Consider the following 15,256-nt stretch of genomic DNA (forward strand, 5'->3'; position numbering starts at 1 on the left):
GTTGAAAAAAACATGTAGGAACTAAAACCTATTCTGTGTTCCCTGGATCCTTGAACAAAATCATAAATAGTAAAGTGCTCAGATACAGTACTCTTCCTTTGACCTTGTGTTCCAATGTTCAGAAAAAGTGAATAATAAAATTGTCACCCTAAGATTCAGTGACACAAACAGGTAAGTCTTGAGAAAAGTGAATGTTTGGGACAGAAATAATTTCTAGTGGTAGAAATCTTATCAGCCTTTATCAAGTAGAGATTGATATAGCAATTGGCAACTTAATTAGCATGCCTATTATATTCTTGAAATAAGCTAAAAGGGATATGTTGACGTCTTGATTCATCATGATCATGAGGTTGTTAGCACTGACTAAAGTTGAAGAGTCATAGGTTAGTCAGCTTTATTCCTAACTTTACTTCTTCTTGCCTCCTAGCAGTGTGTGGCCCTAGGGATATTTCAATGGCCTATATATGGGATATTTACTGAATGTGAGACTGTGTGAAGCAGACAACCTGTACCAGGACCCTTCAGAGATGCAACTGTCTTTTTCTCGACCACGCCCCTGTGAGTATCTCATGCTCTTCTAAGTAAGCTAAGCCAATTCACTAATGTATATGATTTTTTAGAAGACATTTTTTCTGTCACTTTTGCTCTATATGACATGAACTGACTGTTATTCACTCCTGGTCAGGTACGTAAAAGTGGATAAAGTTGAGAAGTTGTTTCTAATTACTACTCTAGAAAACAAATAAACCACAAATACTTGGATCATTGATTCTTAAAAGGAGTCTTCCTTCTTGGACACATGTTGAAATGTCTAGAGACATTGTAAATATTCTTAAATGACCTACATACTAAGAGGAAGTGTATCACTGTCTGGCAGTAAGAACAAATGTATTGTTTATGTGTCCTCAGATCACCAGGAAAAAAAATGATCATAGCAAAAGCTAAATTGCAGAATATAGGGCAATTTATTGGATGAGATAAAAAGAGATTGGGTATTAAATTTATACTTACTATAGGGGAAGAAGGAAGCATGTTCTGTTTCCTTGGTTTCTGCTATTTAGATTACTGACTTGAATGAACTTAATCATATTGTCTAATGTTGTGACATAGTACACAAGAGTAACAGACATACATCTAACTATACAGCTTTGGAGTTGTTATTCATTCAAAATATTTTCCAAAAAATTCCAAAAATGAGATTATATAATATTAACCTTCTCTTCTTGAAAAAAATCTCTAAGTAAATGAATTATTATCAACACCAATTGATTTTTGAGATTAAAAACTAAAAATCTAGTAAGATTATCTCCTTGCATTAAGCTTAAACTGTGAATATCTTTTAGATCATAAATTGTAGGACTGTACATGTACTTGCTGAATACATGTATATCTACTGTCCATATAATAAATTTGTGAAAGCATCATGATTTTTCAAAATTTAGTTGTACAGTAAGACATGGTCTTTCTCAAAGAAGAATGTACCAATTTTTAGTTAAGAAAAATTGGTCAGTTCTATAGACATATAACTAACACTATACTGAAAAACATATCATGCAATACTCATTAATATTGCATATTTCACATTGAGTTTTGAAATCTGATGTTTCTCTTCCCTATGATCTCTGAGTGTTACATGTGGGAAAAGAAACTTTGCTCTGAGACTGTGCCTCTTAGAACTATCACAAGCTACACTTATGAAGTCTTACCAACTTGATTACTTAAACATGAGCTGAAAACCAATGTCAATAGATATGCTAAAGTGGAGGGCCCATGGAGGCCTTACCTATACACAAATAATTTCAGGCAACAAAGATGTGACTAGAATGAGAGACATAGTCTTCCACTGGGGAAAGCACACCAATTGACTATCTAACAGCCAATGGTCTTCTCTGAAACTCTTACATACAAGTACCGATATATTTGAGAACAATGATGCATGTATATATAATGTACATAAGAATTAATGAGAAAATAAGAACATGATTTTAAAAAAAATAGAGAAAGGAGAGGTATATGGCAGTGTTGGGAAGAGGGAGGGGAAGGGAAAATGATGTAATTACATTAATTTCAAAAATTAAAGAAAATGATATTTTGGTGGAAGTGATAATTGTAAACACAAATTCTTATAATATTGAACTAACAGACAATTAATTTGATCTGCAATTATATGATAATTTTAGAATTATTATGGTACTTATCCCAAAATGTGGTATGTCACCAAGTTCTAATACCATATACCTATGTAAATGAAACAATTGAATTACATTTCACAGTGAAACACTCTATTCCCTATCACTGAAACACAATATCAAATAATATAGAGACAGACACAGGGCAGAGATAATAAAACTTCTTTTGATAATTTTGTATAAATGGATTGGAAAGGCTCTTGTTTCTATTATCAGGGACACTTCTTCTGATGGTGGTGTCAAACCTCCTTTTATGGGAGAATGTGTCCTCTGGAAATTTGAATAGCAATGAGACTGATGGCGATCTACTATTCACCGAGGGCCTGTTTGATACTGCCACAAGACTGTCTCAGGATATCAGGGACCTTGACATAGAATTTCTCAGGATGTATGTAAGTACTTCTTTTATTTCCGGTCTATTTCAAAAAGCAATATAACAGTCAAATTGTTCTGTACTACATCTACATTTACAGTTATCATCAGCAAATCTTTAAAAATGCACAGTTTTAATAAAAATTAAGGCATCAGCTATTGAAAAGTGAAGTGAAAAGAAAGGGGATAAGTTTCATGGAAAAGCAAAGATTTTGGAAGAAATCAATGAGTCTTGGAATTTTCTCCTAGTTATTTATAAATTTTCCTAAATTTTCATTTGTGGCATAAAAATCTATTTGATACAGATGGGGAAGAGCTCTGGCATCCTTACTTTATTAACATCTCTGTCAACATGTTTGTTTAATGCAAAGCAGCACATTAAATAGAGTGGAAATGTATTGCAGTGAGACACATGGAATGAATGAAACTAATTTAAACAGTGATATGACAAGTGAGAAAGCAAGCAAATGTTTCAACACTCAGAGTCATTGTTTAAATAGATACAAAGCATACTTTTATTTTATTGTAAGGCTTATTTAGAACAGGAAGAGGTTCTCTGTTTCAAAGTGCTACATGTTCTTGGTTCAGCGTCAGTACATATGAAGGACAAATTGATACATGAGGAATTTGTTCATGACTAGGCACCCAGAGGATGTGTATATTTTTGCAATAAATATTAATTAATGTCAAGATTTAACTCATTAGTTTTTCTGTTTTTTCCCTTTATCCTGTATCAGGCAGTCAACGAAGTCTCTGAAAAATTATACAACAAACATGTAAGTGCTCCTCTAATGTGCATCATTTTCTCCCAAAACCTCCACATGTTAATGATTTTGCTTGAACTTACCATTGAAAAAAATTAAAGAACTTCTGGGGGAATCACCATCCTTGACCCCAAGCTGTATTACACAACAATAATGATAAAAACTGTATGGTATCAGTACAGAGAAAGGCAGGTAGATCAATGGAATAGCATTGAAGACCCAGAAATGAACCCACACACCTATGGTCACTTGATCTTTGATAAAGTGGAAAAAATGACAGCATTTTCAACAAATTGTTCTGGGCAACTGGAAGTCATCATGTAAAAGAATACAAATCGATCCATTCTTAGGATCCTATACAAAGCTCAAGTCCAAGTGGCTCAAGGGCCTCCGCAGAAAACTAGATACAGAAAAACTAATAGAAGAAAAAGTGGGAAAGAGCCTTGAACACATGGGCATTGGGTAAATTTTTTGAACAAAATACCAATGGTTTATGCTCTAAGATCAAGAATTGACAATTGAAGCTCATAAAACTGCAAAGATTCTGTAAGGCAAAGGACACTGTCATTAGGACAAATGGCAACCAAGAGATTGGTTATTAAGATCATTACCAATCCTACATCTGATAGATAGCTAATATCTAAAATATACAAAGAACTCAAGAAGTTAGATTCCAGAAAGCCAAATAACCCTATTAAAAATGAGGTATACAGCTAAACAAAGAATTCTCTGCAGAGGAATATTGAATGTTTGAGAAGTACTTAAAGTAATGTTCAACATCCTTAGTAATCAGGGAAATGCAAATCAAAACAACCCTGAGATTCTACCTGCACCAATCAGAATGGTTAAGATAAAAAAAAAAACCCAGGTTACAACAGATGCTGGTAAGGATGTAGAGAAAGAGAAACACTCTTCCATTGTTGGTGGGATTGCAAACTTGTACAACCACTCTGGAGATCAGTCTGGAGGTTCCATAGATAATCAGACATTGTAGTACCTGAGGACTCAGCTACACTATTCCTGGGCATATACCCAAATGATGCTCTAACATACAACAAAGATACACTATGTTCATAGCACCCTTATTTATAATAGTCAAAAATTGGAAAGAACCCAGATGCCCTTCAACAGAAGAGAGGATACAGAAAATGTTTTAGATTTACACAATAGAATACTATTCAGCTATCAAAATCAATGACTTCTTGAAATTTATAGGTATGGATAGAACTAGAAAATATCATTTCAAATGAGGTAACTCAAACACAAGAAAAGCACACATGGTATACACTCACTGATAAGTGGATATTAGCCCCAAAGCTTGAATTCTCCAAGATAAAATCCATAGGCCACATGAAGCTCAAGAAGGACAATGAAATTGCAGATGCTTTAGTCCTTCATAAAAGGGGGAACAAAAGTATTCATAGGAGGAGATATACAGACAAAGTTTGGAGCAGAGACAGAATGAATGGCTAATCAAAGCCTGCCCCACCTGGGCATCCAGCCCAAATATATATACAGCCAACATAACTAGACAATATTAATGAATCTAAGAAATGAATGCTGACAGGAGCCTGATTTAGCTATTTTCTGAGAGGCTCAACCAGAGCATGACAAATACAGAGGTGAATGCTAGCATCAAACCATTGAACTGAGAACGGGGTCTCCATTGGGGGAGTTACAGAAAGGATTAAAGGAGCTGAAGGGGCTTGTAACTGCATGAGAACAACAATACCAACCAACCAGAGCTCCCAGGGACTAAACCACTACCCAAATAGTACACATAGACAGACCCATGGCTCCAGCTACATATGTAAGAGAGGATGGCCTTGTTGGGCACCAATGGGAGGAAAAGCCCTTGGACCTCACAAGACTGGATACTCCAGTGTAGGGGAATATCAGGGTGGGGAAGTGGGAAGCTGGGTGATTGGGGAGAGGGCACTCCCTTATAAAATTAGGCAGATGGGGATGGGATAGGGGTCTTATGGATGGGAAACTGGGAAAGGAACTAGCATTTGAAATGCAAATAAAATATACCAATAAAAAAGTAAATAACAGTTTTAAGGGATACTCATCCACACGTAAAAGAAAATGCCAAGCATTAAAAAGCAGAACAAGCACAGGACAGCTTTATGAAATCACTGGCTTGCAAGAAATAGAATAATCTGTAGGTCCTTATTTGTTTTTTTTAATTGTTTACTTAAGAAACAATCTTTTGACTTGCAACATGATGTTATAATAGTTGTACCCCAGGAGGAATTATGATCCCATGATTTTTGCTTCTACAGAGCCAGTCTCTGTTGACATCTTTATTAGCACACTGGAGAAGTCCATAGAGAAGAAGTTCATTGCAGTGTGTCAGAAGGAATGAATGGACTGAATCTAAAGTGTGATAATCCAAGAGGGGAAAGGAAAACAGCAGCAACACCATATTAGCTTCTTATAGAGCCCTAAATACTTCTGTCACGTTTAAATATGTTTAAAGGATTCTGGCGCAGAAGTTTATTCACTGGGAAGTTGGTATTATAACAGAAACAAGTTCTGTTTTCCTGAGAACTGTATGTGCTCTGTTCTATGCCAGTTAGTGTCAGGAAAGTGAGAATAGACATGATTTTATTACTTGTGTTGGAACACAGAGAATGTCTCCACAAAACAAATGCAGTTGTGATGACTCTTTACTCATTAATTTTTTGCCACTCCTCTCATCCTGATTCATCTAAATTCAGCATCAGGATACTATTACATATTTGTAAGTATCTCATTTATTTCTATTTTCCCTTATTTCAAAAGCCTTCATGCTAATAGTGTCATTTAAATTTACAAGAGAAAGCACTAAAGACCAATTGTCAAGTAACACATTCCCAGGTGTATTATGATCTTTCATTCAGTAGTATAATAGAAGAAAGCCACTGGAAGTAAAGAGTGAATGGGGAAGCTTGCAAAGAATGATGTTCCCAATTTTCTATTACTTTATTTAGTTTTTAATTTAAAATTACAATTTTCAACTCTAAGTGTAACCACTGTGACTAAGGAAGATCTCCTATATCTGAATGTAGCTTTAAAAGAGACAGAAAACTTTGGCATTTTTCACTTAGTTCACTGCAGATACCCAAGAAGGCTGAACTACATGGTAGTCGGTTGTGTGTAGGGAAAAAAAAGCAATCCAAATGGAAACCATATCAAGAGGGAAGAAAAGTACTAATTTATTTTCAGGAACCCTATTACTTAAAATTCATTTATAGCTGTCCAGTGCTGGAGTTCATTCAGTGGGTGGGGATTGATAAGTAAAAATAGAAACCCTATTCCTCATGACTGCATGTTATTTCTTCAAGGTCAGTCAACATAAAGGAGAAAAATGTAAAGCTTCAGTAAAACCGTGGGCATCCAGAGAATGTGCCTCTCCATTTGCCCCAAATGTGTTATTATTGTCTTTCAAATTGGTTGCTCATTCCTCATTCCCTACTGACTCCCTTTCAAATTTCTAAGATTTCTGGAAACACATTTAACACCTACACAGTAGCTGATTATCAGTATTAAATAATAACTTGTTAATAGTATATTTAATGTATAATATTTATAACATCTATTGATCAAAATGGAAAGATTAATTAACATTTTGTTGCTTTTTATTTTCATTGCCTACCATTTCCTAAAAATGTTCAGTTTGCCTTATCTAATTTTATCAAACATAACACATTGTCAGTCACAATTCATGATTAACCTTGGATGTTTCAGATGTTTACGTTTTTTTTATCCCCCTCCCCCTCCCCTTCCTTATGGGTGTTCCCCTCCCAACCCTCCCCCCATTACCGCCCTCCCCCCAACAGTCTAGTTCACTGGGGGTTCAGTCTTAGCAGGACCCAGGGCTTCCCCTTCCACTGGTGCTCTTAACTAGGATATTAATTGCTATCTATGAGGTCAGAGTCCAGGGTCAGTCTATGTATAGTCTTTAGGTATTGGCTTAGTCCCTGGAAGCTCTGGTTGCTTGGCATTGTTGTACATATGGGGTCTCGAGCCCCTTCAAGCTCTTCCAGTTCTTTCTCTGATTCCTTCAACGGGGGTCCTATTCTCAGTTCAGTGGTTTGCTGCTGGCATTCGCCTATGTATTTGCTGTATTCTGGCTGTGTCTCTCAGGAGCGATCTACATCCGGCTCCTGTCGGTCTGCACTTCTTTGCTTCATCCATCTTGTCTAATTGGGTGGCTGTATATGTATGGGCCACATGTGGGGCAGGCTCTGAATGGGTGTTCCTTCAGTCTCTGTTTTAATCTTTGCCTCTCTCTTCCCTGCCAAGGGTATTCTTGTTCCCCTTTTAAAGAAGGAGTGAAGCACTCACATTTTGATCATCCGTCTTGAGTTTCCTTTGTTCTAGGCATCTAGGGTAATTCAAGCATTTGGGCTAATAGCCACTTATCAGTGAGTGCATACCATGTATGTCTTTCTGTGATTGTGTTAGCTCACTCAGGATGATACTTTCCAGTTCCAACCATTTGCCTACGAATTTCATAAAGCTGTTGTTTTTGATAGCTGAGTAATATTCCATTGTGTAGATGCACCACATTTTCTGTATCCACTCCTCTGTTGAAGGGCATCTGGGTTCTTTCCAGCTTCTGGCTATTATAAATAAGGCTGCGATGAACATAGTGGAGCACGTGTCTTTTTTATATGTTGGGGCATCTTTTGGGTATATGCCCAAGAGAGGTACAGCTGGATCCTCAGGCAGTTCAATGTCCAATTTTCTGAGGAATCTCAAGACTGATTTCCAGAATGGTTGTACCAGTCTGCAACCCCACCAACAATGGAGGAGTGTTCCTCTTTCTCCACATCCTCGCCAGCATCTGCTGTCACCTGAGTTTTTGATCTTAGCCATTCTCACTGGTGTGAGGTGAAATCTCAGGGTTGTTTTGATTTGCATTTCCCTTATGACTAAAGATGTTGAACATTTCTTTAGGTGTTTCTCAGCCATTCGGCATTCCTCAGCTGTGAATTCTTTGTTTAGCTCTGAACCCCATTTTTTAATAGGGTTATTTGTCTCGCTGCGGTCTTACTTCTTGAGTTCTTTGTATATTTTGGATATAAGGCCTCTATCCAACACATTGTCAGTCACGATTCATGATTAACCTTGGATGTTACAGATGTTTAGGTTTTTTTTTTTTTTTTGTAACAGGAAGAAGCCATATATTTGTGAAATGCCTAGGTGAAATATATGCATCATTAGAACAAAGAGGAAACAAGAAGTTAATGTATATAGATACAAAATACCATAATAATTGACATGGTATCTAGAAAAAATAATCCCTAAGACACTTCAGATTGTCTATCTTTGTTATTTTAATTCTATTCAGTATTAGAAAGAAACTTAAGGAAAATAAGAAGAGAGTCAAAAAAAGCATAGTAGAGAAAGAACAGGATAGGGGATGGACATTTATATGACAGATAAAATGAGGTTTCAAACCAATTAAGAGGTTTCAACATGTTTATGTTGTTAAGTCTTTAAGCTTAGATTTCATTTTTATAAAGCATGTGTCTAATAAGTACATTAATATCCTTAAAATTTCACTGACTTATATTTTTCTATTTCAATTAATTGAATGCTAATTTTGATTTATGGAGATGCTTGAGTTTATTGAGGATATGGAGTTCGTGGTCAAGGCTCTCACCTGCTGCCACAATTATTCCATCAAAACTCCAGAAAACCTGGATGAAGCTCAACAGATCCCTGTGAGTTTTTAGTTTGAATATTTTTTTCTAAACAGCTGAAGCAGTAGACTAACATTGCTTTGTCATGCTGCAGATTTTCATAAGTTATAAGAGATATGGAAATCATACCTACAGGGAAATGGAGTAATAATGAACAAAGACAATCCATGTTATTGATTTCATAAACAAAGGAAATGTTAAGTATTATTGTAACATGTCCTTAAATAGCTTTTAGTTTAATGATATCTCACTACTAGACCTTTCTTAATAAAGGCAAATGTCACTCACTGTCTACCATCACCAGTTTTCTTGATTTTGAAGACTCTTCTTCCTCTACTTGTGCTTCTTATCTATTCAAGCCTGCATGACTTCTGAGCTTTCATCTATGTCTTACCTGAAAGCATCTGAAGAAGGGAGTGCTTATAAACACTGTGAAATACTCCTGAGAATAAGCTATGCCCTCAGTTTTAATGAGGAGGTCTACATATCAGTGCAGCCCTAATTATAATTGTTGTCATCTTTCCTTATGATTCTTATCACCAAATAAACTGGTTTAAACATCTTGTAATAATAGTTAGACAAAGGGGAGGAAAAATATTTCTTTATAAGTACTATCTAGTCACTCTGCAAAGTACTTTATTGACATTGCTGTGATTGCCGCTCACAGAAGCTAGTAGAGGCAAGGGAAATGAGACATTGAAGGGATTTAAAAAATTTGTATCTTCCATCAGACCAAGTATTTGGGCTCCATATAACTCAAGTCCTCATTCTTATTCATGTGTAGTGATGGTCCTAGGAAAGCATGTTGCCAAACTTTTGGAACTGGCTTTTTCCAACATGTATTTTCCCCATTTCCATCACAATGATTTCCTCAGAATTTATTTCACTGTCTCTATGATAGCTAGAGATATCAGCACATAAAGCATATTTCAGGAATAAATTTCATGTAAGGTCCTGGATTTTGCATGGCAAAGTCAAAATTGCATTCTTATTTATATTCATGCTGTTACTAAATACAATGACATTCCATTGTTCTGTTGTGCTTAGTTTATATGTTCCAACAAATGTTTTACTCTATTAGAGGCAAGAAGAGAGCGTGCCCTAGACTGAGGAATACACACTTACCAATGACAAGTTGACTTTATGGATTATATTTATTAATATTCTAAGATAACCTAAAAAATAAGTAAGACTGTGAACAATGTAGTTCATTTGTGTGGTGAATGTAAATGAAGTTAAAAAATTTGTCATTTACACAGTGGGTATCTATTTTTCCTGAAGCAAAACATCTACTAAGCCTGAGCAAATTCTTGACCTCCCCAGGATAAAAAAAAAAAAATTAAGAGATCACAGGAAGGTCTGATCGCGGAATTTCCTATGGAATGTAAAGTAATATCAATCAATAAAACAATAATTTTAAATAATATTTATCTACATAATCTGTTTTATGATGGTAAATTACAGGTTTTATTTTACTTAATTAGCCTAAAATATTTTTATTTCTGAAAACTTTCTGCTTTCCCATGAAAAATAGCAAATGGATATTTATTTCAGTCTGTCTCTTAGAAAACCAAAACTAACTAATCCTTTTTTATTTTACTTATCTTATTGTAATTGATAAAATGTGGCTGCTCAGTTTAACGACTTTCCAAAGCTGATCCTCAGTAGAATGTGGGGTTGGAACGAAACTTCTAAAAATCTACTGACCATACTCCGAAGTATTCCAGGAATGCATGATGATGTCATTTCATTAGCTCAAGCCATTGAAAGAAAACTTGCTGAGCTTTTCGAGTACACCCAGAGTATACTTACCTTGGTGAGTAATGTTCTTTGCTATTACATTTGTTAATCATAATTTATGTGACTTTTGCAATGGAGGTTAAAATTTGAAGTATTTCACTTGCAGACATTCTCAGATGTAAAGCATGGAGATTAAAGTTTAACTTTTCACAGTAATTTGAACAATACCTCTTTCTATGATAAGAGTGAAATAATCCTTTATTAGACTCTTATCACATTTGCTCCTTGTTTATCAGCATTCCTTACGTACCATGACCAAATACAAGTCTATGCTTAAGTATCAAATCCTGATCCCCCATCCTCACAGTAATGAAAAGACAAATTTCCTCTGAAGTCAATTAAATATAAGAAAGTGTGTACTCTATCTAATCTTGATTTTACTTGGAGGTGACTGACAGATGTATAATACTGTAAGCTAGGCATGTGAAAATCTACATACCTTTGATTGAGTTTCAAATTGTTTAATTTTTCTTTGTGATAACATGTTTTCTTTTCTTAATTTTCTCAATTTTTTAAAAAATACATTTAATACAATGAATTTTGTTCATATTCTTTTTATTTTATTTTTTATTAACTTGAGTATTTTTTATTTACATTTCGAATGTTATTCCCTTTCCAGGTTTCCAGGCAAACATCCCCCTAATCCCTTCCCCTCCCCTTCTTTATGGGTGTCCCCCTCCCTACCCTCCCCCCATTGCCGCCCTCCCCCCAACAATCATGTTCACTGGGGGTTCAGTCTTAGCAGGACCAAGGGCTTCCCCTTCCACTGGTGATGTTACTAGGATATTCATTGCTACCTATGAGGTCAGAGTCCAGGGTCAGTCCATGTATAGTCTTTAGGTAGTGGCTTAGTCCCTGGAAGCTCTAGTTGCTAGGCATTGTTGTTCATAAAGGGTCTCGAGCCCCTTCATATTCTTTATCTACCCAATTCTTTCTCTCCCTCCCTCCAACTTACCCCCTTAAAAACAAGAAATGTGGGGCTGGGGATTTAGCTCAGTGGTAGAGCGCTTACCTAGGAAGCACAAGGCCCTGGGTTCGGTCCCCAGCTCCAAAAAAAAGAACCCCCCCAAAAAAAACAAAAAACAAAAAACAAGAAATGTCACAAAAGGGAAAAATAGGAACCGAAACAGAGGAGCAAACTAAAAGATAAGCAATGAGACAAAAATATCCAATGAAGACAAACAATCCTACTCACACAAAACAGAAAATCCCAGGGACTAGGTTTTGTGTAGATTCCTGGTTTTTAGGCCTGACCCAGAGTATGGTTGAAATTCCCAGTGATATTCTTTTGGAGAAAACTGATTCTCCTGCCCATTTTCTTTTGGTATTAATTGCAAATAACTTTTTAGTTAAGGATAGGACTTTACATCAACTTCTTCTTCTCAGTGGTAGCATGTTGTGTGGATTGAATCTGTGCAGGTCTTGTGAATGGTGTCAGAGTCTCTGTGAATTTATTCATGAATCATTCCTATTGTATGCTGAAAATGCTGGTCCTGTTGACTCACCTATGATCTGTTTCTTACAAGTTTTTTTTACCATATCTTTCTTGTTGATATTGGAGTTTTGGAGGCAGTGGTGGTGTATTAAAGACATCCTATTTAGGAATGAGTGGTCTAGAGTATCCTACTGACAGCACATTGTTCAGCTATTGCTTTCCTTGTCAATTATTATGTACTGTCAGAAGAAACCTCAGGCTTAAATTATACTCTCATCTATGGACCTCACAATATTCTCATACTAATTTAGGAGAATGATAGGAGGCTGTACTCTAGGTCAATGACATAGGTAGTTTTAGATTCTAGGTCTTACTAGCAGTGTCAGGTCCCATCCCAAGAAATGATGCCAAAATCAAATCAAAAAGTAGATAGTTATTCTCACAACATTCTTTATCATCATTGCCTCAATACATCTTGCAGGCAGGTATACTAAAACAGGTACCTGTCTGCAAGAAATTTCACAGTCTATTTTTCCCTAAATGTAACTTGACATGTAATAAAAAAGAAAAAGCAAAATAAGTTCTATAAATAATAACTGACTGATTTTCATTTTGGTCATTAGATTTTCGGGCCAACAGAAAATGTAGATCGCTCCATCTTTTCTGGTCTTGAAGACTTAAAGGCATCTGATGAAGAACTTCGCTTTTTTGCTCTTTGTAAATTTTCATATTGCTTACGTGTAGATTTACAAACGATTGAACTTTATTTCAAGCTATTGCAATGTGCGGTAAATGTTAATAGTAATGTTTGCTTATCCATCAATAGTGAAGATTCTTCATGATACCGAATCATTTTAAATAATCTTAATTTTACAATTGTGAATAATGGGTGTCTTTAAAAAGAAAAAAATATATATGTTAAAGTTTACAAAGAAAATTTGTTACTCTTTTTTATTCATTTAGTACTAAATGTTTAGTAGCTTTAAGAATTAGGAAACACAAATGGATAATCCACCACTTACATCAGATTCACAGTAAATTAATATTAATGCTGATATAGTTATTAATATAAAATACTAAATTCATAATTAAAAGTATTTCCATGTTGTTAAGTATGTGTGACTATTGGGATACTGAAAGAAAGTCATTCAGTTTGACAGATCCTATCTTATTTCCTGATGCTATAGTCAACCACCCATCAGGTCTATCAGGCAAATAACACCATGTTCTATGGTTCAATTTGTAAGATTTCCCCCTAATATACAAGTCGCATGTACTCAATACACTTTTCAAATTCATCCCTGCAGTGCCATACTCAGTGTTTCAATCTAGACTTATGAACCATGTTCATGCCTCCCCAAGCTTCAGGTTTGGACAGGATTTACATCCTGTGTACATGACCATCTTCTCTGTTCATCATACATTATCACAACATCTCATGCCATTATATTCTTTTTTTTTTCTTTTTTTTTTTTTATTAACTTGAGTATTTCTTATATACATTTCGAGTGTTATTCCCTTTCCCGGTTTCCGGGCAAACATCCCCCTCCCCCCTCCCCTTCCTTATGGGTGTTCCCCTCCCAACCCTCCCACCATTGCCGCCCTCCCCCCATAGACTAGTTCACTGGGGGTTCAGTCTTAGCAGGACCCAGGGCTTCCCCTTCCACTGGTGCTCTTACTAGGATATTCATTGCTGCCTATGGGGTCAGAGTCCAGGGTCAGTCCATGTATAGTCTTTAGGTAGTGGCTTAGTCCCTGGAAGCTCTGGTTGCTTGGCATTGTTGTACTTTTGGGGTCTCGAGCCCCTTCAAGCTCTTCCAGTTCTTTCTCTGATTCCTTCAATAGGGGACCTATTCTCAGTTCAGTGGTTTGCTGCTGGCATTCGCCTCTGTATTTGCTGTATTCTGGCTGTGTCTCTCAGGAGCGATCTACATCCGGCTCCTGTCGGTCTGCACTTCTTTGCTTCATCCATCTAGTCCAATTGGGTGGCTGTATATGTATGGGCCAAATGTGGGACAGGCTCTGAATGGGTGTTCCTTCAGTCTCTGTTTTAATCTTTGCCTCTCCCTTCCCTGCCAAGGGTATTCTTTTTCCTCATTTAAAGAAGGGCCATTATATTCTTTCCAGGTACAACCAGCTGGGCACACAATGTGCTCCGGAAAGACTTAGTGAATGCCTACACTTGACTTTAAAGTTTCAGCACTCACCTAAATACAACATCTTAATAACCCAAAATAATTTCTAACAGATTACTAAAATGTATGCATGTACTCACAGGCAAATAAAATTGTTTCTTCTCAGAGAAATTTCTCAATCTCAAACTTCCCATTACTCCTATATTAGCAGAAGCTCTCAGGCATTATCATAGACCTTCCTTTGTGAAAAGCATAGTGATAAGCACAGAAACTATCAAATAATAAAAGGACATAGAATAAGAATTAGTGGGATGTATACCCACTAGAAGGATATATATATATGTATATATATGTATATATATATATATATATATATATATATATATATCCTAACATGCTTCAAGAGAGGTAAATCAACTAACTTATAAAGAGAGGTTAATTAGAATAACACTGATTTAACAGGATCGTTTAGAGACTTCAGAGTCTTGAAAGATGTAGCCCATGTCACAAAAGGTCATAATTGTCAATACACAATATTATATTCAGTAAAACTATGCACTAAAATTTTAGAATACATAAAAACTTTCTATCATTAAAAGCAAACTAAATAAATTTGTAAATACTAATCAAGGTCTACAAAGGATACTAGAGGCAATATTCAACCTAAAGCAGAAGATAATACACCAAAATGAGGTTACCAGAACAAGAATTTATATTTACCACTCATCAATAACAAGCTACAAGTCACTTGTTTTTTCCAATAAATTTGAACAGGAATTTTCTTTCTCCTGTTGTTTTTTTAAAGACTATGTATTTCTATTATTTGACTGTGTTGATCTTGGTACTCACAAAAGGTCATTTTCTG

The 15,256-nt window shown here is 35.8% G+C and overlaps 1 protein-coding gene across 1 annotated transcript; it reads left to right on the forward strand.

Moving 5' to 3' along the window:
• Positions 1 to 492: 492 nt before the first annotated feature.
• Positions 493 to 13,368, forward strand: Prl7a3 (prolactin family 7, subfamily A, member 3). Its single transcript, NM_022530.2, has 6 exons — positions 493 to 558; positions 2,406 to 2,581; positions 3,299 to 3,337; positions 8,935 to 9,042; positions 10,658 to 10,837; positions 12,880 to 13,368. Exons 1-6 carry the CDS (start codon positions 528 to 530, stop codon positions 13,096 to 13,098), a joined length of 753 nt encoding a protein of 250 aa, NP_071975.2. The 5' UTR covers positions 493 to 527; the 3' UTR covers positions 13,099 to 13,368.
• Positions 13,369 to 15,256: the final 1,888 nt, after the last annotated feature.

Source organism: Rattus norvegicus, chromosome 17, assembly GCF_036323735.1.
Source record: "Rattus norvegicus strain BN/NHsdMcwi chromosome 17, GRCr8, whole genome shotgun sequence".
NCBI lineage: Eukaryota > Metazoa > Chordata > Mammalia > Rodentia > Muridae > Rattus > Rattus norvegicus.